The following is a 21,406-nucleotide window of genomic DNA, read 5'->3' on the forward strand; positions in this document are numbered from 1 at the left end:
AGAAGTAGAAGACGAGGCTGGACGGTGAGAGCCTGCAGTGTGGCTTTGTGTGTTCCGTTGCTCCCACTCGGTGATGTCTGCTCATGTGCCTTCTTAAGGCGGTCGTCCCTAGGTGAGTGTTGGGCTTACCGCGACTAATGCGTTGACTGCAAAGATTGCAGATGGCAACGCTATTGTCAGCAGCGGACATGTTAAAAAAAAGCCCACACTGCGGAGCCATGTGACGGTGTCCTGGGAGCGCCAGATGTGACCGTACATGGTCGATGACTCGCTCCTGATACATTTGAAGTCTGCTTTGTCCCTCCTGTGCTATGTAAGTTATTCCTGCTTCTCCTCCCTATCTGCTGGTCCATATCACCCTCTGAACTCCCCTCCTCTTCCTCTCTTGTGGGCACCCACGTGACATCACTAGACACGTCATCATCAACGTCACCTTCCCCACCGCTATAAGTAGAGATCTCGGAGTAGGCAGCAACACCGGGGACCAATCTCCTCCTTGGGCTGATCTGGGTACTGTCGTCAGACTGCTGAGTAGCGGTTGTTGCTACCTCCTCTTCCTGATCCAATACCAAGAGTGGCTGCGCATCAGAAATGTCCTCTTGATATGGATTGGAAAATAATTCCTGTGACTCAAGCGGAAGGTATGTGGTGGTGGTGGTGGTGTTGTTGGTGGTAGTGTCTTTGGGGGTGCACATAGCAGAGAGTGAAGAAGAGGGTGCAGATCGAGAGGATGAGGAGGGTGCAGAAGAGTAAGGCTGAGCGAGCCATTCAACCAAGTCTGGTGCGTCCTTTAAAGTAATTGAACGCACCTTCTGCAACTTCCCACTTTGACTCAAGCCTGTTGCTCCTGCCCTACCCCTACCACCCCTGCGGAAGGGCCTGCCTCTTCCTCTGCCTGTCATTTTTTAAATGACCCTGTGACAAAACTCTCAGTCCCTATACCAATGAAGGACTGCTGCAGTAAAGGGCAGCGGTCAGCAGTAGTGCACCTTAACCCTATGTATTGTGGACCGATACCAGTCCTTATAGAATAGCAGACTGTACCTCACTCAACCCTATGTACTGTAGCACCCTATATACCTTACCAGTCCTTATAAGGACTTTTGTGTACCAAGTAGGTTGTGTGTGAGTGATTAGCAGACTGTACGTCAGTCCCTATACCGATGAAGGACTGCTGCAGTATAGGGCAGCGGTCAGCAGTAGTGCACCTCACGGTTGGACAAAGTTGTCGGAAAATCCGATCGTTCGTAATGTGATGACGCTATTTCGTTACGACGAGACTACGTTCAGGCTAGTAGCCAATAGCTTTGGTCTAGGAATTTGATCTGAGCATGCGTGGCACTTTGTCCGATCAGAATTCTCTACAAACGATCGGACAAAGTCCAATCGGATCATGTTGTCAGAAAATTTTTATATCCAGCTGTCAAACTTTGTTGGTCGGACATTCCGACGGAAAAAGTCTGATGAAGCCCACACACGGTCGGATTATCCGACAACACGGTCCGATCGGACATTTTCTGTCAGAATATCCCACCATGTGTACAAGGGCTAAGTGTGTTAGGTGCTTTAAATAACTTTTGGGCATCAGCCCTCTCACTATACCAGGCCTGGAAAGCTGGGAACCTCCGCTCCGGTTATCTCAGTCCTGCTGCCAGCCAGCACCGCCGTGCTGCCACGCTCTGTAAGATGACCGGGACCCTCGCTTGGTTCCGTCAGAGGTTCTGGATCCTCAGACTCGCTCACACAGCTTCTCCAGCACACTGTAGTAACACTGTAGCACAGTGGTGTAGTGGTTAGCACTCTCACCTAGCAGTAAGAAGGGTCGCTGGTTCAAATCCCAACCACGACACTACCTGCCTGGAGTTTGCATGTTCTCCCTGTGCCTGCGTGGGTTTCCTCCGGGTACTCCGGTTTCCTCCCACAATCCAAAGACATGCAGGTAGGTTAATTGGCTTCAGTCAAAAAAAAAAAATTGGCCATAGTATATGAATGGGGACCTTCGATTGTGGGCTCCTTAAGGGTAGGGACCGATGTGAGTGTGCAATGTACAGGGATAGGGACAATTGTAGACACTCAGGTTGAACTTGATGGACTGGTGTCTTTATTCAACCTAACTAACTATGAAACTATGTAACTATGAAACAGTCAATGGTTGCTGTTCCGCTCTGCACAATGTAGGCCACGCCCTCTGGAACACTCCTTAACAGATCCTTGCAGGCAGGCCACGTGTCCAGAAGAGAGAGCAGTTCAGCCAGTCAGTATTCATGGGTAAGTAAGTGGACATTGTGGGTAGGTGAGTCCTTTCACAAAGTAAAACAATTAAGTCACTTCCTGCTTAGCTGTTATGTGAAAGTTAAACAAGTCTTTTTCCGTTGCATACCAGTAGAGGGAGCCAAATACTAATCTATTAACGTGGTCCTATTAATAGCGTTACATGGCAAAAATTCAAGCACTGCGAGTATAAATAGGATTCCCTGTGCTGCTTTTTCCAAGCTAAAGTGGTTGCAAACCTCTAACATTGTCAAGGTCAGGATCTGAACCCACAACCTCTGCTGTGCCCAGCAGTAGCTCTCCTTGTCAAGCCACCTGAGATGCTGGACAGTATCCTGTCTGAACCTTTGGATAATTTTGCCATACCCTATTTCTTGTGAACCCTAAACCCCTTGCTCCACCTATGAACTTCCTATTTAAGCCATTTCTTTTCACTTCCTGTTTACCGGGTTATTGTGCTCTCTCCAGCTAATATCTTGCTCATTTGCATAACTTCAGCTGTCCTTATCTCCACTTCCACTCGTTACTGACCTTTGACTTTTTCCTTCACTAAGCTTCCACTTGATCCCAACCTGCAACCACTTGTTCCTGACCTGTGGCTTGTTTACTGACTATGCTTCTACTTGATCCCTACCTGCTTTTTCTATTACTGTACCCTGGCTTGCTCCTCTCCTGGTGAGGCGATCCTGAGAACTGTGACCTGGTGCTAGCACACAGCAAAACCCATCTCCACCTCAGGGGAGCACGTGTCATGCGCTAGGTTGACTTGCTGGTGTACTTATCCTATTGGTGGGTGGGAGCCTCTCTACTGCTATGGCTACTGGACTCTGAGCCTGATCATGACAGGCCATTTAGGAGCTCATTTTCTTTTTCTGCAGTGGAACTCTCTCCATAACAACTTGATAAAAAATAATGTCCTTAAGCAAGGAACATACATTCCACATGAATAATAATTCTGTTACTAAAATTAGTGTGTGCTGTAAATTGCCTCCAGCATTGCTCCTGTTTCTTCTTACCAGAGGCTGCCATTTTGATGAAGCCCATGTGCAGAGGGTGAGACTGTGTTTTACCGGAATTTAAACTGTTCAGGCCCTTATTTTTAATGTTTACATAGTTATACTTGCAAAAGGGCCCAGCCTGAAATGATCTAGCAGGACTTCATTTTCTTAATAAAAGTTGTACCTTAAGGATATAAAAAAAAATACATAGCACAGGGCCGTGTTCACAAAATGAAATGTTTCTCAGGGCTGCGGTTCCTGTGCATAGCTCCCAACTGTCCCTAATTTGGAGCAATGTCCCTCTGTCCCTCATTCCTCCTCATCTGTCCCTCCTTTTGGTCTGATCTATATAGATGTATATAAAATGCACTTTTTATCTATCAAAAAGTGTGTTCCAGCGCTAAAACTTTCATCTGATTTCTAAATTGCTGCATTTGTAAATTCCTAAAGCCAATATAAAAGAATAATAGTGGTAAAAAAAAGGACTTGTGGGTTTAACTAATCTTGTTTTTTTGTACAATTCTCCTTTAAGTGTGGGAAGGGATGTGTCCTATTCCTGCATACTTTTGCTGGTAGGTGTCCCTCATTCCCATCTCAAAACGTTGGGAGGTATGCCTGTGAGCTCCACAAGTTGGTGATCTCACTTATTTTGAGGGGATACAAACACAGGAAGTCTGCATGGTACTACTACAGACAGGGAGCTCAATGTGAGAAATATAATATCTATCATTGGTGTCTGGGATATAGCTAGGGTTACCACCTGTTCAGGATTCACCCGGACAGTTTGGGTTTAGAACCATGCGTCCGGATTTCAGACTGTCTGAGACCCGGGCACATTATTCAGACCGGACGAAGTCTCCCCCCCTCCCCGCTTCTCTCTCCTGCTTCTAAGTTAGTACGCTAAGGTAAATCAGGGTTCTCAGAGCACTCAGTACATCAGAGCTCCCCTTTAGACCATAGGCCACAGTGCTCCCCTTCACATCAAAGTCCTCTTCGTACACCAGAGCATCCCTTGAGTCCCCAGAGTTCTCCCTTACATCAGAGTCTGCAGAGTCCCCCCTTACAGTGAAAAGGAACTCTGCAAGTTCAGATGTAAAAGGGGAGCTCTGCAGATTCAGATGTAAAAGGGGAACTCTGTGTACTCTGATGTAAAAGGGGAACTCTGTGGACTCTGATGTAAAGGGGGACTCTTGTGATTAACTTCATATTAGATTAGAAATGTTAATTAATAGCAACATCTATGCATTGTTTATCTATGCATACTATGAAAAAAAATTGCTGTGCAACGCCAAAGTGTTCGGGTTTGACTTGAAGAAAAGGTGGTAATCCTAGATACAGATGTATACACAGTATGAAACATTTCTCATGACTGCAGTTCCTCTGAGCTCCACAAGGTGGAGATCTCACTTCTACCCAGACAGGAAGTCTCTATGGAATACAGACAGGAAGTGATGTCAGGTATAAATAGAAAGTTGCGGGTGAGAGGTGAGTCGGGAGGAAGTAGAGAGAAGACATTGCTGGAAGTGGCAGTAGAGGAGGTAATAAGATCTTATTTTCTATTTACACCCAGTAACCCCCCGTCATGTCCGTCCTCTTCCTCCATAGTCACTGTGATGTCTTTTATCTCCAGCAGATGATGATACACACATATATAGTGTGGAGACCGCGATTAACCCCTTCAGGGGCAGAACATTTCCCCCACTTACGGGGCCGGAACATTCTCTTCATTTTGGAGATGTTTCCCGTAACGAGGAATGAGGTTCAGATTCGGGTTGTACTTACATCTGACCCCAATTTCCAGGATTTGAATATTGGTTGAATTTGTGGTCGATTACTTATTTATTTAGCGCTTTGCATATATATTATACGTTTACATCAGTCTCAGCCCATCGAAGAGCTTACAATCTAAGGTCCCTAACTCACCGTTTGTCCCCCGACCCCCAGAAGTGTGGTGGTAACCCCCCCATAGACAAGGTTGGCTGACATTTCATCTCAGGGCATCGATTGCTTGGGCTATAGTAGACTGTTAACAGATGGACGCCACTCTTAACCACTTAAAGAAGGGGAATAATGTGGCGCATACTCCGTGATAATAAAGCAGTTGTTCTGTTTTTTAGTAAATCCAAATATCAGGACGTGGCATGTCTATTATGTAGCGTATCCTCAGGACCACCCTGTGGTAGATACACACCAAATTTAATAAAGCAATAATAACTAAATAAAGTCTAATAATAAAGTGCAATATTCAAAAGAGAAGCTTCATAAAAAATAACATCAAAATAAATAACTTGCATGAAACTGTGCAAAAATTCACCAACAAGTGCAGAATGCATCAAAGCGATAATGAGTGCGAAGAAATGTATTATCCAATCAAGGATAACAAATAATTCATAAAGTAAAGTGCAAGTAAATGGGAAACATCCAGTTTAGCCAAGGGAATAAATATCCAGTCCACCTCCCAGTCCCTGGAAAAATTGGCTGCTACGAAACAGGTCCCTGGTACCAAAAAAAGGTTAGGGACCACTGAGCTCTTGAATGCCTAACCTGGCTCTACCTTATCCTGCTTGCTGAGCCCTGAGCTAAAGCTAGATGAAGAATAACAGACCAGGAGAGACAGCAGCTAAAGTACAAACTCAGGCTGGAACTAACCAAGTGTAAAACTGCTCCCACCTCCCCCTTCTATCTCCTAGACTAGCTACCCTGTAGATCATTGATTCTCAACTAGGGTTCCTCCAGAGGTTGCTAGGGGTTCCTTCAGCATCGGGCAATTTCTGCCTCTCAGATAAGTTCCCGGCATTGATCTTTTTTAGCTATCTGTAAGGAGGTAATTCTTCCCAATGACCACAAGTGTAAGGACCATTCTTCCTACTGACCATCACACTAATGTATCATGAGTTGTAGATTTCTATTTTTTAGCAGGGGTTCCCCCCAAGACTGGAGAATTTTTTCAAGGGGGGTTCCTCTGTGTTGAAAAGGTTGAGAAAGGCTGCTGTAGATGCATATACTGCACTTCCCTATTCTTTTTTCTAAGCTATGTTAATTGCAAAAAGGCTTGTACAAAAGACAGAGCATCAGTAAAACATTGTATCATACAAACTGATATACAAAGTTCTATGTTTGACAGAAGAGGCATCATAGTGCAATAAAACATTGCAAGTGTTAAAGTATGATGATCCAACCAACAAAACGTTTCCCCGAGACCATTTATTTCAGCAGATGTGACGTATTCAATCACTGATCCACTATGACCAAACAGAACTGGGTGCATGGTAGAGCTGCATGATTCTGGCCAAAATGAGAATAACGATTTTCTTTTGCTTAGAATAAAAAGATTGCGATTCTTGCGACGTAAAATCTTTCACATTACACAACATTTTTTTTTAAAAAAATGGCCTAACTTTTACTGGTTAGTTTTTTTTTTTTTTTTTTAATTTATTAAAAAAAATTGCATTTGAAAGACTGCTGCGCAAATACAGTGTGACATAAAATATTGCAACAACCACCGTTTATTCTCTAGGGTGTCTACTAAAAAATATATATAATGTTTGGGGGTTCTACGTATTTTTCTAGCAAAAAAAATGACTAACTTGAAACCAAAAAATGTCAGAAAAAGGTTCAGTGTTTAAGTGGTTAAACGTTTTTCACTTACTCACAAAATCTATTCCATTGACAAATTGCTACAATGTTTATACTTAAGTTCAACTGATAAAGAATGTTGTGATTTTTGGCAGACTGCCCGTTTTTTCTCTTCCTTTCTTTTGAGGGCTGTGGCTTCAGAAGAGCAGAGAGAATTCTTTGCATAGAAATAATCGTGAAACACTTCAGTCTAGATTGCGATAAAGATTCTTGACGATTAATTGTGCAGCTCTAGTGCATGGGTATAAAAGAAAAACATTTACTTTCTCAAAGAAGTTAACATTAGGGTAGATGCACACCACACATTGCAAATCTTATTGTATTTACGACAACAGCTCCTGTTTTCATAGATATCTTTTTTAAAGGGTTGATTGCACATGACTATTGAGGTGCGGGAGGGCTGTAGCCATTTAAGGGTAATAAGCTTTTGTGCAAAGAATAGGGTTTCCCTCAATAGTATTTTTGGTGTAGCGAGGCCTTTGCTCTTCATCTAGGAGGCCCAGATACTTACATCTTCTTACAGTGCTACGGTCTGGCCACATGATCCACTACCGGCAGCTGGCTTTAGGGGAGAGAAAAGAGCGCCGACAACAGATGGCCCATAGTAAGCCTATGAATTACATCACTGCCTTCCATCCATTATTGGTGTTCTCTCCACTAGGGGTGCACATCTTCACTGGTCTCACTGTTCGATTACAATTATCTGGTCAATGATTCGATATGATATGATATGATTCCGCGACGCATCACGATGCATCACGATTCCTGACGAGCTCCCACTTCCGCTTGGGCCGCCTAGGCGGCCCTTCCACCCTGCAATCTTCTGGGACACATCACAGTTCCCAAAAGATTGCCCGGCTACGCAGGGCAGCGTAGTCGGACATGCGCACTTGGCTGTGAAGTTGCAATCTGTCGCAGCCGGATGCCCACAGTAGTATTGCCAGAGCCGTGGACAGGTGTGGGAGAGAATGGAGAGTTTGGGTGACCACGTCGCTAGATTGTGGGACAGGTGAGTGTCTTTTTATTAAAAGTCCGAAGATAAACTTTTTTTTTTTTTAAATTGACTGGAACTCCGCTTTGAATTAAAAATAACCTCACTCCCTTAAAAACTGCAGTAATCCGGTGCACTACAGGGTACAGGCATTCACACACACGGCTGCAGGAGGGATTACAATCCACAGCTGACAAACAGCCCTTTGAAGTTCCCTGTACTGTCTCTGTGCTGACCAGTGGCAGCTGTTGCTCAAAATTTTTGGGGGAGCGCAAACAAACTGAAAAAATACTGAAACTCCCCCATCAAATGCAACCACTGTGCCCGTCAAATGCAGCCACTGTGCCTCTCAAACGCAGCCACTGTGCCCATTAGACGCAGCCACTGTGCCCATTAGACGCAGCCACTGTGCCCATTAAATGCAGACAGCGTGAGGTGTAAGTAGGGTACAAACCCATTGTACTTTACTTACTGTTGTTACTTTCTTTTAATAAATGCTGTGTTACAATGAATGATGTGCCCCGCTGTATGTGCTTTTTTAAAAAAATATGTTACTTCATACCGAATTTCACAGTAAATACATTCCTATCATGTGACTGCTCGGCTCTGGCCGTCCCGCCTCTCTCCTCTCACATTTCACGTCTCTCGAGTCCTGACGTCAGCGGGGAATTCTCAGCCCCACCCGCTGACTATAGCTATCATATCCGAAGAGAGGCGGGCGGGGCTGAGAATTCCCCACTGACGTCAGGACTCGAGAGACGTGAAACATGAGAGGCGAGCCGAGAGTCGAGCAGTCACATGATCGGGATGTACTTACTGTGAAATTCGGTATGAAGTGACTTTTTTTTTTTTTAAAAGCACATACAGCGGGGCACATAATTCATTGTAACACAGCATTTATTAAAACAAAGTAACAACAGTAAGTAGAGTACAAATGGGTTTGTACTCTTCTTACACCTAAAAAAAAAATATGTCACTTGATACCGAATTTCACAGTAAATACATCCCGATCATGTGACTGCTCTGCTCTGCTCGGCCTGGCCCGCCTCTCTCCTCCCATGTTTCACGTCTCTCGAGTCCCAACGTCAGCGGGGAATTCTCTCTTCTGATATGATAGCTATAGTCAGCGGTCGGGGCTGAGAATTCCCCGCTGACGTCAGGACTCGAGAGACGTGAAACGTGAGAGGAGAGAGGTGGGCCGGGCCGAGCTGAGCAGAGCAGTCACATGATCGGGATCTATTTACTGTGAAATTCGGTATCAAGTGACATATTTTTTTAAAAAGCACATACAGCGGGGCACATCATTCATTGTAACACGGCATTTATTAAAAGAAACTAATTTAAAAGTGCTTTCCCGGGAGGGGAGGGGCAAGTCGGGATGAAGTCACCCGCAATCGATTTTCAGGTCCTTATGCATGGATGCTGCATCGGGGACACCTGAATCGTGATGCATCGATGCAACGATTAATTTCAGCACTCCTAACTCTCCACCCCGTGAAGCCAGTTGCTGGGGAGTTCGCGTGACTGGACCGGAGCTCCCTGAGAATAGGGAAGTATATGCATTTTAATTCTACATGGTAGTTACTATTAGAGTGAGAAGGGGGGTGGGAGAAATTTTAGGCTTAATTAGTTTTAGCCCAGACTTCCACTTTAACTAAGCTAACAGGAGCTACAGATAAACTTTATTTTAATAAAGAGGTTCACCCAATCATATACTGCAAGGTGACCACTACACACTTACAGTAGCACAGACCTAGCTATCTGGCATTGTGCATGTGGGATAATACCAGACATCAGTTACTTACATAAGCTGCAAGAGTTAAATTATTAGAACACAGGAACATTTGCCTAATAGTCTCTGCTTCTGGTTTGCATGAAATACAGCAGTAGCAGTTTCTGCATTGAAAGTCATGTGGTCCAATTCTGTGCCTAATTTCTACAAACTACTGTTTAAAAGATATATCACAGTCCTTTAATTTGGGGTTTCTAAACCCAGCTAGCAAAGACAGTTTGCTTTCTATAACCAAGTAGCTCTGTATCATTGTGTTTGTCTGGTTTCTATAAGGTGACAGGATGTCACTGTCTATTTCTCCATAGAGGAGTGAGAGTAATTAGAAGGACACAAGGATCTCTACAAGGACGTCATGATGGAGACTTTACCGCCCCTCACATCACCGGGTAAGAAGAGACTTTATTGTAAAAGAGAGAGCAGTATGGAGGGTCCACCTAGCTCCCCCCCATCATCTGATAAATGCATAGAAACAATGTCTTCAGTCAGTGTGTGTGTTTCCTATAGATGGATCCAGTAATGGGAACCCACCAGAGAGATTTCCCTGTCCTCTGTATTCCCGGGATTCCACACAGGAAGGTCACACCATCCCCCACCATCATCAGGTAGGTGAGGAACAATCACTGATAGTATCAATAGCATCTGTACATTATCTGTATTGTTACAATTGATGTCATTTTTATTATATATTCAGAGTGGAAACCTGAGAGATTCTAAAGTTGATGTTAAAGAAGAGATAAAAGAGGAGTATGATGAGGATGAGGTTATGGAGGAGTCAGAGCTTCTAAAAGAACACAAAGATCTGTCCCAGGACACCATGGTGGAGTCATCCAGCTACAGAAACCCACCAGAGAGATGTCCCCGTCCTCTGTATTCCCGGGATTCCACACAGGAAGATCACACCATCCCTCACCATCATCAGGTAGATAATTGACAATTATTGATAGCAATGATTTATACACAACATGTTTGTTACAATGAATGTTTATTATATATTCAGAGTGAAAACCTCAGGGACTATAATATTGTTGTTAAAGAAGAGTATAAAGAGGAGGATGAGGAGTATGGAATGATGGAGGAGTTTTCAGAAGACCACAATGATTTCTTTAAGGACATTATGATGGAGCCACTTAATACCAGCAACTCACCAGAGAGATGTCCCCGTCCTCTGTATTCCCAGAATTCCACACAGGAAGATCACACCATCCCCCACCATCATCAGGTAGGTGGAGTTGAGGATCTGGAACATAAAGTGATTAAACACTCGGACATATAGAAACGATATGTGGACTTGAGATGATATTTTCTATGGGATCTCATATCATAAATACTTTTATTTTACAGATGATATTTTCTGCCATTCTGTTGGTTTAGGGTGAAGATCTGATGAACATGAAAGTTGAGGGTGAAGTAGAAGAGACGTATGTGAGGGATGATCAGCAATATACAGAGGAAGCTGGAATGACGAGGACATTCAAAGAGGAGGACACTCCTACAGAGATCAGCACAGGTGAGCCATAATATATTCTTCTGTTATCTCTGCTCTGTTACTGCCCACTGATTGGTCCAGAGTAGGGAGGGAGATGAGTGATATCAGACAATAATAGGTCACCGATACCCGTTCTGCACATTATTTATTTATTTTCTCTCAGATAAACCTCCCTCTGTGCTGCAGACACAATGTGTGTACTTGAATATCATTTATGTATATTTTGGGGATCAGCTGATCGTTATAGACAGAGTAGTACAAATATGAGAACACAGATTGGGCCTTTTGGAGGTTTTTCCCTCCTCATTTTAGCAGACTTATTACTAAATGTTAACATAAAACTTGTTTTTACATAAAAAAAAACAGAAAAAAAAATAAAATTAAAAAAATATATATATATATAAAATTGTAAAAAAATAAAAAGTGTCAAAATTTTTTTTATTAAGGGCTCATTTACACTTTTATAATGCTATCTAAAAAGTGAGCTGTGTTCATATTGCTCCTCAGAGAGCATTTACCAGTTTTAATACCCTACATACTGGACTACCACAATGCGTGCGTTTTCTGTCATTGCGATGCATTTACAGCGAGGTCCCATTCATTCGAGCACAACAGGGGGGTTTAATTCCTACTGTGGAATGTGTACACGCAAACCCTTCCCAGTTGAAGGGTTTTCCTGGGTTCATGGTCCTTCCCAACCACAAGTGTAATTGAGCCCTTCCACACTCACAGTGTCCCTGAACAATGCCACACCAGTCCCAGTGTAACCATAAGGCCTCATTCACCAGGGTGTATCAACGCATACCCTGGGCAAGGACCATGTTTACCCACATGGGAATGCATAGGTTTTCCATGTATCCCCGTGTAGGCAGTCCCATTGATGTCTATTGAGATGCAGTAGCATGCAAGAATTCAGCTGCTGCTCCCAAGTGTAGATGTGTAATTGTATGCCCCTGGAAAAGCTTAAAGGGCTCTTTGGATTTTGGTCCTCTCTATGTGGCTAGGCTGTGAAAAAGTCTTGCACGTGCTATTTCTATGCTCGGAAGAAGTTTTGACGTGTAATTCTAAGTATGCCTATGCTGTGTGTTCGAAGTAGCCTTTTGACAACTTTAATTAAAAAAAATATATATTTTTTTTCTGTATTTTCCAAATATTTGTGGCAAAAAATTGGCATTTTCAAAAACTCATTATGCCTCTAAGTATCTGGGGTATTTGCTTTCCAAAATGTGGTCATTCTATGGGTGTTTCCCTTGTCCTGATGCTCCAGGGCCTGCAAAAATGTGATAGGTAGTCAGGGAATTAGATTAGTAATTTACGTGTAATTTATGCTTCTTGAAAGCCTATAGGTGCTCCTTGGATTTTGGGCCCCTCTATGAATCTAGGCTGTGAAAAAGTATCACACATGCGATATCCCCATACTAGAGAGGCATAGCAGAATGTGCTTTGTAATTGTAAATATGCGTATGTGTGTGAGAAATAACTTGTTAAAATTACAACTTTGTGGGGGAAAAAAACAACATTTTATTTAACCACTTGGGATCCGCGCTATTGCAAAATGACGGCAATAGCGCGGACCCACATTTTCGGGACTACGTCTATTGACGTAGTCCCGGTTACGAGCGGCCTGCGCGCCCCCTGAGGGGCGCGCGCGGCGCGCTCTGTGATCGGCGAGTCCGTGAGACTCGCCTGATCACCGATCCGTGTAAGGGGTCGATCCCGACCCCTTATCACGTGATCAGCTGTCAGCCAATGACAGCTGATCATGTGATAAAACGGAGCCGGTAATCGGCTAGTATTCCTCCTCGCGCTGACAGCGCGAGGAGAAAAAAAAAAAGCCGATCGCCGGCGGCCGTGTTCGGGACATCAGTCCCGATCACGGCCAGCAATTTAAAAGGACACCTGCCCCCTGCCAGTGCCCACCTGCCACCCGCAGTGCCATCCTGAAATAAAGTAAGTGCCCCCCTGTCAGTGCCACCCAGCAGTGCCCATAGTGCCCACAGTGCCACCCAGCAGTGCCCACAGTGCCACCCAGCAGTGCCCACAGTGCCACCCACAGTGCCACCCAGCAGTGCCACCCACAGTGCCACCCAAAATCTGCCTCAGGTGCTGCACCCCAGTGCCGCCCATCAGTGCCCAGCAGTGCCGCCCATCAGTGCCCAGCAGTGCCGCCCATCAGTGCCCAGCAGTGCCACCTATCAGAGCCACCTATCAGTGCCACCTATCAGTGCCCATCAGTCCCATCTATCTGTGGTACCTATCAGTGCCCATCCGTGCCACCCATCCGTGCCACTTATCCGTGCCACCCATCCGTGCCATCTTATCTGTGCCCATCTTTGCCCATCAGTGCCGCCTTATCTGTGCCCATCGGTGCCGCCTTATCTGTGCCTATTAGTGCCGCCTTAACTATGCCTATCAGTGCCCACCAGTGCAGCCTATCAGTGCCCACCAATGCAGCCCATCAGTGCCCACCAATGCAGCCCATCAGTGCCCACCAATGCAGCCTATCAGTGCCGCCTAATCAGCGCACTTCAATGAAGGAGAAAAATGACCCGTTTGCAAAATTTTATAACAAACTATTAAAACATGATTTTTTTTTTTTTTTGCATTTTTTTTTGTTTGTTTAGCAAAAAATAAAACTCCGAGCTGTAACTAAATACCACCAAAAGAAAGCTCTATTTGTGGGAAAAAAATGATAAAAAATTCATTTGGGTACAGTGTTGTATGACCGCGTAATTGTCACTCAAAGTGCATCAGCGCTGAAAGCTGAAAATTGGTCTGGGACTGAGGGGGGTTTAAGTGCCCAGTAAGCAAGTGGTTAAAGTGTTACCAAACTTAAAAATTTATGAAGAAAGATTTATTTGCTAAATTTTATTACAGAAGAAAATCTTTTTCTTTAAAAATGTGCAGTCTTTTTTTCCTTTATCAAAAAAATAAAAACATCCAGTGGTGATTAACCACTTGACCACTGGGCACTTAAACACCCTTAATAACCAGACCAATTTTCAGCTTTCGGTGCTCTCACATTTTGAATGACAATTACTCAGTCATGCAACACTGGACCTATATGAAATTTTTGTCCTTTTTTTCACACAAATGGAGCTTTCTTTTGGTGGTATTTAATCACCGCTGGGTTTTTTATTTTTTGTGCTATAAAAGAAAAAATACAGAAAATTCTGTAAAAAAATGAATTTTTCTTTGTTTCTGTTATAAAATTTAGCAGATTAGTAATTTTTTCTTCATAAATATTGGCCAAAATTTATACTACTACATATCTTTGGTAAAAATAAGTACAAATTGGTGGATATTATTTGGTCTTTGTGAAAGTTATAGAGTCCACAAGCTATGGCGCCAATATCTGAAAATTGATCACACCTGAAGTACTGACGGCCTATTTGAATTCTTGAGACCCTAACATGCCAGAAAAGTACAACTACCCCCCAAATGACCCCTTTTTGGAAAGAAGACATTCCAAGGTATTTAGTAAGAGGCATGATGAGTTTTTTGAAGCTGTAATTTTTTCCCAAAATTCTTTGCAAAATCAAGATTTTTTTTACTTTTTTTTTTCACAAAATTGTCATATTATCAGTTTATTTCTCACACAGCATATGCATACCACAAATTACACCCCCAAACACATTCTGCTATTACTCCCGAGTATGGCGATACCACATGTGTGAGACTTTTACACAGTGTGGCCACATACAGAGGCCCAACGTGCATGGAGCACCATCAGGCATTCTGGAGCACCCAGGACAATTCTGACATTTCTCTCCTACATGTAAAAATCATCATTTATTTGCTAGAAAATTACATAGAATCCCAAAACATTATATATGTTTTTTTTAGCAAACACCCTGGAGAATACAATGGTGGTCGTTGCAACTTTTTATCTCGCACGGTATTTGCGCAGCAATTTTTCGAATGCTTTTTTTTTGGAAAAAAAACAGTTTTGTGCTTAAAAAAAAAAAAAAACACAGTAAAGTTAGCCCAATTTTTGCATAATGTGAAAGATGAAGTTACACCGAGTAAATCGATACCTAACATGTCACTCTTCAAAATTGCACAGGCTCGTGGAATGGCGCCAAACGTCGCTATTTAAAAATCCCCATAGGCGGCGATTTAATTTTTTTTTACTGGTTATATGTTTTGAGTTACAGAGGAGGTCTAGGGCTAGAATTATTGCTCTCGCTCTAACGTTCGCAGCGATACCTCACATGTGTGGTTTGAGCACCGTTTTCATATGTGGGCGGGACTTACGTATGTGTTCGCTTCTGCATGCGAGCACATGGGGACAGGGGCGCTTTAAAAAAATATATATATATTTTATTGTTCATTTTACTTTATTTTAGTTTGACATTTTTTTCCCCAAAAATAAATTTTTTGATCACTTTTATTCCTATTACAAGGAATGTAAACATCCCTTGTAATAGGAATATGGCATGACAGGTCCTCTTTACAGTGAGATATGGGGTCAATAAGACCCACATCTCACCTCTAAGCTGGGAAGCCTGAAAAAAAAAAAAAAAAAAAAAGATTCTGGATTTGATCGTATTGGCGAGTCGGTAGAAGCACCGGAGGACAGCGGGAGGGGGGGTGTCTATGGCTGGGTATTGCAGGGTATCACCGACTATGGCTGGGTATCTCAGAGTATGGCGTTGCAGAGTATTGCGTTGCAGAGCATTGCAGAATATTGGAGGGTGTTGCAGAGCATTGCAGTGTTGCACGGTATTGGCGGGTGTTGCAGAGCATTGCAGAATGTTGCAGGGTATTGGTGGGTGTTGCAGAGCATTGCAGAGTGTTGCAGGGTATTGGCGGGTGTTGCAGAGCATTGCAGAGTGTTGCAGGGTATTGGTGGGTGTTGCAGAGCATTGCAGAGTGTTGCAGGGTATTGGCCTGTGTTGCAGAGTGTTGCAGGGTATTGCAGAGTGTTGCAGGGTATTGCAGAGTGTTGCAGGGTATTGCAGAGTGTTGCAGAGTGTTGCAGGGTATTGCAGGGTGTTGCAGTGTAATGCAGAGTATTGCAGTGTAATGCAGAGTATTGCAGTGTAATGCAGAGTATTGCAGAGTATTGCAGGGTATTGCAGGGTATTGCAGGGTATTGCAGGGTATTGCAGAGTATTGCAGAGTGTTGCATGGTATTGCAGAGTAATGGCAGTGTATTGCAGAGTAATGCAGAGTAATGGCAGGGAATTGAGGGGTTAAATTCTGTGAGCAGCGATGTGGGCACTGCAGATGCAGCCCACATCGCTGCTGACACCGATCTCTTCCCCCTCCGCTGTTCCGATCGGTACAGAGAGGGGGAGGGAGGAACCGGCGTCATAACATGACGCCGGTTTGTTTACAAGTGATCACTCCGTCATTTGACGGAGCGATCACGTGGTAAACGGGCGCTATGAGCGGCCGTTTACCGTGATCCATGATGCGCCGGGTCCTGTGGACCCGGCGGTCACGGATGCTCTCAAGTGCGCGCCCCAGGGGGCGCGCGAGAGCGGAATTCTGGGAGGACGTCATATGAGAGATAAGTGGTTAAATACAGCCAAAGAAAGTTCAATCTGTTCAATTAAGTTCAAAATATGATATAAAATTAATTTAGGTACAGTGTTGCATGACTGATTAATTGTCATTCAAAGCGTGACAGTGCTGAAATCTGAAAACTGAATAGTGTTCAGTCTTGAAGTGGTTAAAGTTGGCTTCCAGATTCTGAAAAGGCCCTCACCGGCAGACCCCCCAACACCTACCAGGCCAAGGTTGTGGGGAAGAGGCCCTTCTCCTCATCAACATGTTTTTCCAAGGTACCCCCAATGTTGAGGGCAAGTGGTCTAAGATGGTTCAGCAGGGGGCTCTCCTTTCTTGGTCTGTTAGGTTGCATGCACAAATAAGGGTCTGTTAAAGATTTTAGGGGGGAACCTCACACTTTTTTTTCTTGTTTTGTGCATGGGGTTTCCTCTTAAAATCAATATCAAACGAGTATTAATTTTGGATGGACACACAATCATGTTTGTTTTTTTGTTTTTTTACACTATTCCTGCCCCTTTGTATACATTCACCTGTCAGTGGGCTTACCACTGAATTGGCCGGGATACTCAAACAACCAGCTTGACTGGGAAGCTCTCGCCTTTATCATCGGTAGTAATACCACTGCAAAACATTTCACTCCTGGCTTCAGCCAGAGGTTTGGTTCAGCTGAACACCCATTGAGTTATGCCGGTTGTCCAACCTCTGTACAAGCAACCTCAGGGAGCTCATCCCTGTTTATGTAGATTCTGGGAGGAAGATAAAAAACAAAAACATATCTTTTCAGTAGAAAATATTTCTCCAAATACCCTCCAGTGCTGCTTGTCACCAGAAGCCTAGGCCTGTGGTCACTTGTTCTATGCAAAAGTGTCTGCAAGTCTAAACCTTGGAATCTTTTGATTAGCAGAGATTACTTGAGCCACTGCCTAGGCTTGTAGTTATGTTGGCTTCTTAAATGTAGACGTGATCTGGAAGGAGGACCAAAGTCCCTTTGACTGAAGGGGGACATTTTTCCAGCTGGTTGGAACATCCATAGATAGCATCTGCTCAATCAAGTCTACCTGATCCAGATTGAATCCTTATTTAAGTGATCTAACCCTCTAGTATCTATTTATCGTGTTTTTATATTTTTTCAGGACACGCCATTGAAAAAACCTCGAAGGACCATCTTACTTTATCTCCAGGGTGTAAAATGAAAGATGAGGACATCACAAGAGATTGTGCAGGAGAAAAGACAATGAGCTCAGCTATGGATGGAGGACTTCAAAGTGTGGATAAACCATCAACTCCTTCTGACTCTGAGCAACCTCGTACTATGAGAGATGGCGCTGGTATTCAGGAGGAGGAGAATTTTTTCTGTCCTGAATGTGGGGAAAGTTTTAGCTCTGAATTAAGTCTCACTGTACATCAGAGATCTCACACGGGTGAGAAGCTTCAATCCTGTTCTGAGTGCGGGAAATGTTTCCTTCATAAATCAGAACTTGTCATACATTGCAGATCTCACACGGGAGAGAAGCAAAATTCCTGCCCTGAATGTGGGAAATGTTTTATAGATAAATCACAACTTGCTAGACATCAAAGAGTGCACACGGGGGAGAAGCCGTATTCCTGCCCTGAGTGCAGGAAGTGTTTTTCACAGAAATCACAACTTGTCACACATCAGAGATCTCACACCGGGGAGAAGCCATATTTCTGCCCAGAGTGCGGGAAATTTTTTTCACGGAAATCAGTTCTGGTTAGACATCAGAGATCTCACACAGGGGAGAAGCCGTATTCCTGTCCTGAGTGCGGGAAATGTTTTTTACATAAAACGGATCTTATTATTCATGAGCGATCTCACACTGGGGAGAAGCTGTATTCTTGCCCTGAGTGCAGGAAAAGTTTTTCACAGTTTTCCTCTCTGTACTCACATCAGAAGATTCACACAGGTGAGAAGCCATATTCCTGCTCTGAGTGTGGGAAATGTTTTTCTTTGAAATCAAAACTTGTTAAACATCAGAGATTTCACACTGAGGAGAAGTTGTATTCCTGCCCTGAATGTGGGAAATGCTTTACAGATAAAGCACATCTTGCTAGACATCAGAGTTCTCACACCGGGGAGAAGCCATATTGTTGCCCTGAGTGCGGGAAATGTTTTTCACAGACCTCAGTTCTGGTTAGACATCAGAGATCTCATACTGGGGAGAAACCATATTCCTGTTCTGAGTGCGGGAAATGTTTTTCTGAAAAATCAGGCCTTGTTAAACATCAGAGATCTCACACGGGGGAGAAGCCATATTCTTGCCCTGAGTGCAGGAAATGTTTTTCACAGTTGTCCTATCTCCACTCGCATCAGAGAATTCACACAGGCGAGAAGCCATATTCCTGCCCCGAGTGTGATAAATGCTTTTCGTGGAAATCAAAACTTGTTAGACATCAGAGATCTCACTCTAGAGATAAGTATTCTTGCCCCGAGTGCGGAAACTGTTATAAATGGAAATCTAATTTTGTTATACATCAGAAATCTCACAGAGGGGTGTAAGGATGAGTCGAACATTCCTGGGTTCAGTACGTGGGAGGTTCGCTCAACTGCGCCTAAGTTCTAAATCTTAATCCAACCCCAATGAAGTCAATGGGAGCAGATTCTTTAAAATCAATACAGGCCATAGAACAATACATTGTAAGCCCCTGTACACACGGTCGGAGATTTCGACAACCAAATCCGTCTGATTTTGTCCGAAACTGTTGCATACACACGGTCGGACAAAGTTGTCGAAAAATCAGATCTTTCAGAACGTGATGACGTTATTTCGTTACGATGGGACTACATTCAGGCTAGTAGCCAATAGCTTTGGTGTAGGAATTTGATCTGAGCATGCGTGGTACTTTGTCCGATCAAAATTCTCTACACATGATCGGAGTATGTCCGATCGGACCAGTTTGTCAGAAAATATTTCTAACAAGTTGGAAAATTGGGTCCGACGGATAATCAGACGGAAACAGTCCGATGCATACCACACACAGTCGGATTATCCGACAAACCGGTCCGATAGGACACATTCAGTCGGAATCTCCGACCGTGTGTACAAGGGCTAACACATGCAGCATTTTTTCAAATCAGAAGCAGTTTTAGTGAAAACGCTAATATAAATCAGCGTGGTTTAAAGAATCCCAAATAGAATTAATAAAGAAAGAAAAATACACCAGCTAGTGTCAGCTTGTATTGCACAACATCCAGAAATATATTAGACCATACATGTGTTACATTTATACATATACTAATGTGTTACAATTTATTGTTCTGTTATGCACTAGTTTTTATTTTTATTTTAATGCAGCTGCTGGGGTAAGGCCGCGTACACACGCGCGGACTGTTCGCCCAACTTTGTCCGTACAACAGTTTCGGCAAACAGTCCGCTCAAACTTAGCATGGACGGACATGGCCACACACGACGGACGAACAGTTTGCTGAAACCGTGCGCGATGACGTGAACGGCACGTACGACGGGACGAAAAATACGACGTCCTATACACTGCATTATAGCTTTCGGCGTGAAAATCCTTTCTGAGCATGCGCGCAACTTTGTTTGACGAACAAGCCTACACACGGGCGGACTCTTCGCTCAAACAAGGTTTCAGCGGACAGTTTTTCGGAAATTCCGAAAAACCTTGTTCGTCCAACTGTCCGCTGAAACTGTCCGCTGAAAGCCCACACACGAGCGGACTGTCCGCCCAAACACTGTTCAGCGGACAAAGTTGGGCGAACAGCCTGCCCGTGTGTACGCGGCCTAAGAGATTGACAAAGGGTAAGGAGAGCTGGGCACTGGTCTGGAGGAAAAAGAAATGTATACCAGGAAAACTATAGACCAGTCAGCCTAACATCAATAGTATGTAAGGTATTTAATGGAATGGCAAGGACCGCTATACAGAAATTTGGCTGTGATAAAAGGTTTTATAAGCGACGTCCAACATGGCTTTATTAACCACTTCAATACCGGCACTTCCAGCCCCTTCCTGCCCATGACAATTTTCAGCGCTGTCAAGTTGAATGAAAATTACGGGATCATACAACATTGTACCCATGTCAAATTAAAAAAAAAAATAATTTCCACACAAATAGAGCTCTCTTTTGGTGGTTTTATTTACCACTGGGTTTGTTTTTGCTAAATAAACAAAAAAAGGCCGTTTAAAAGAAAAAACGTTTTCTTTGTTTCTGTTATAAAACTTTGCAAATAAATCTTTCTTTCTAAATTTAACCCAAAATGTATACTGCTACATTTCTTTGGTGAAAATAACCCAAATCAGTCTGTGTGAAAGTTGTAGAGTCCACAAATTATGGTATATACTGTATATCTACTGTAAAAATCGATCAGTCCTGATGTACTGACGGTCTATATAATTTCTTAAGAACCTTAAATTGTCAGGACAGTACAAATATGCCTTGAATGACCCCTTTTTGGAAAGTAAATAGTCCAATGTATTTAGTAAGAGGCATGGCAAGTTTTTTGAAGTTGTATTTTTTCCCCACAATTCTTTGGAAAATTATGAAAGTAAATATTTGTCTTTTAGTAAAATTGTTATTTTTACAAGTTATTTCTTACACACGGCATAGGGATACTTACAATTACACCACAAAACACATTCTACTCCTCCTGTGTTTAGGGATACCACGTGTGGGACTGTTTCACAGCCTAGCCACATAGAGGGGCCCAAAATCCAAATAGCACCTTGAGGGGTAA

At 43.4% G+C, this 21,406-nt stretch overlaps 1 protein-coding gene across 1 annotated transcript in view; it reads left to right on the top strand.

Moving 5' to 3' along the window:
* The window catches only part of LOC143989518 (uncharacterized), a 39,018-nt gene extending 17,758 nt beyond the window's left edge, over positions 1 to 21,260 (top strand). The window contains exons 6-7 of the mRNA XM_077489654.1: positions 18,031 to 20,018; positions 20,461 to 21,260. Of these exons, the coding sequence (XP_077345780.1) occupies positions 18,031 to 19,209 (1,179 nt within the window). The 3' untranslated portion in view covers positions 19,210 to 20,018; positions 20,461 to 21,260. The remainder of the gene's footprint in view (positions 1 to 18,030; positions 20,019 to 20,460) is intronic.
* The last annotated feature ends 146 nt before the right edge of the window (positions 21,261 to 21,406 follow it).

The sequence above is a fragment of the Lithobates pipiens genome, unplaced genomic scaffold, assembly GCF_037356315.1.
Source record: "Lithobates pipiens isolate NorthernLeopardFrog02 unplaced genomic scaffold, aLitPip1_a1.2 Scaffold_18, whole genome shotgun sequence".
NCBI classification, from domain to species: domain Eukaryota; kingdom Metazoa; phylum Chordata; class Amphibia; order Anura; family Ranidae; genus Lithobates; species Lithobates pipiens.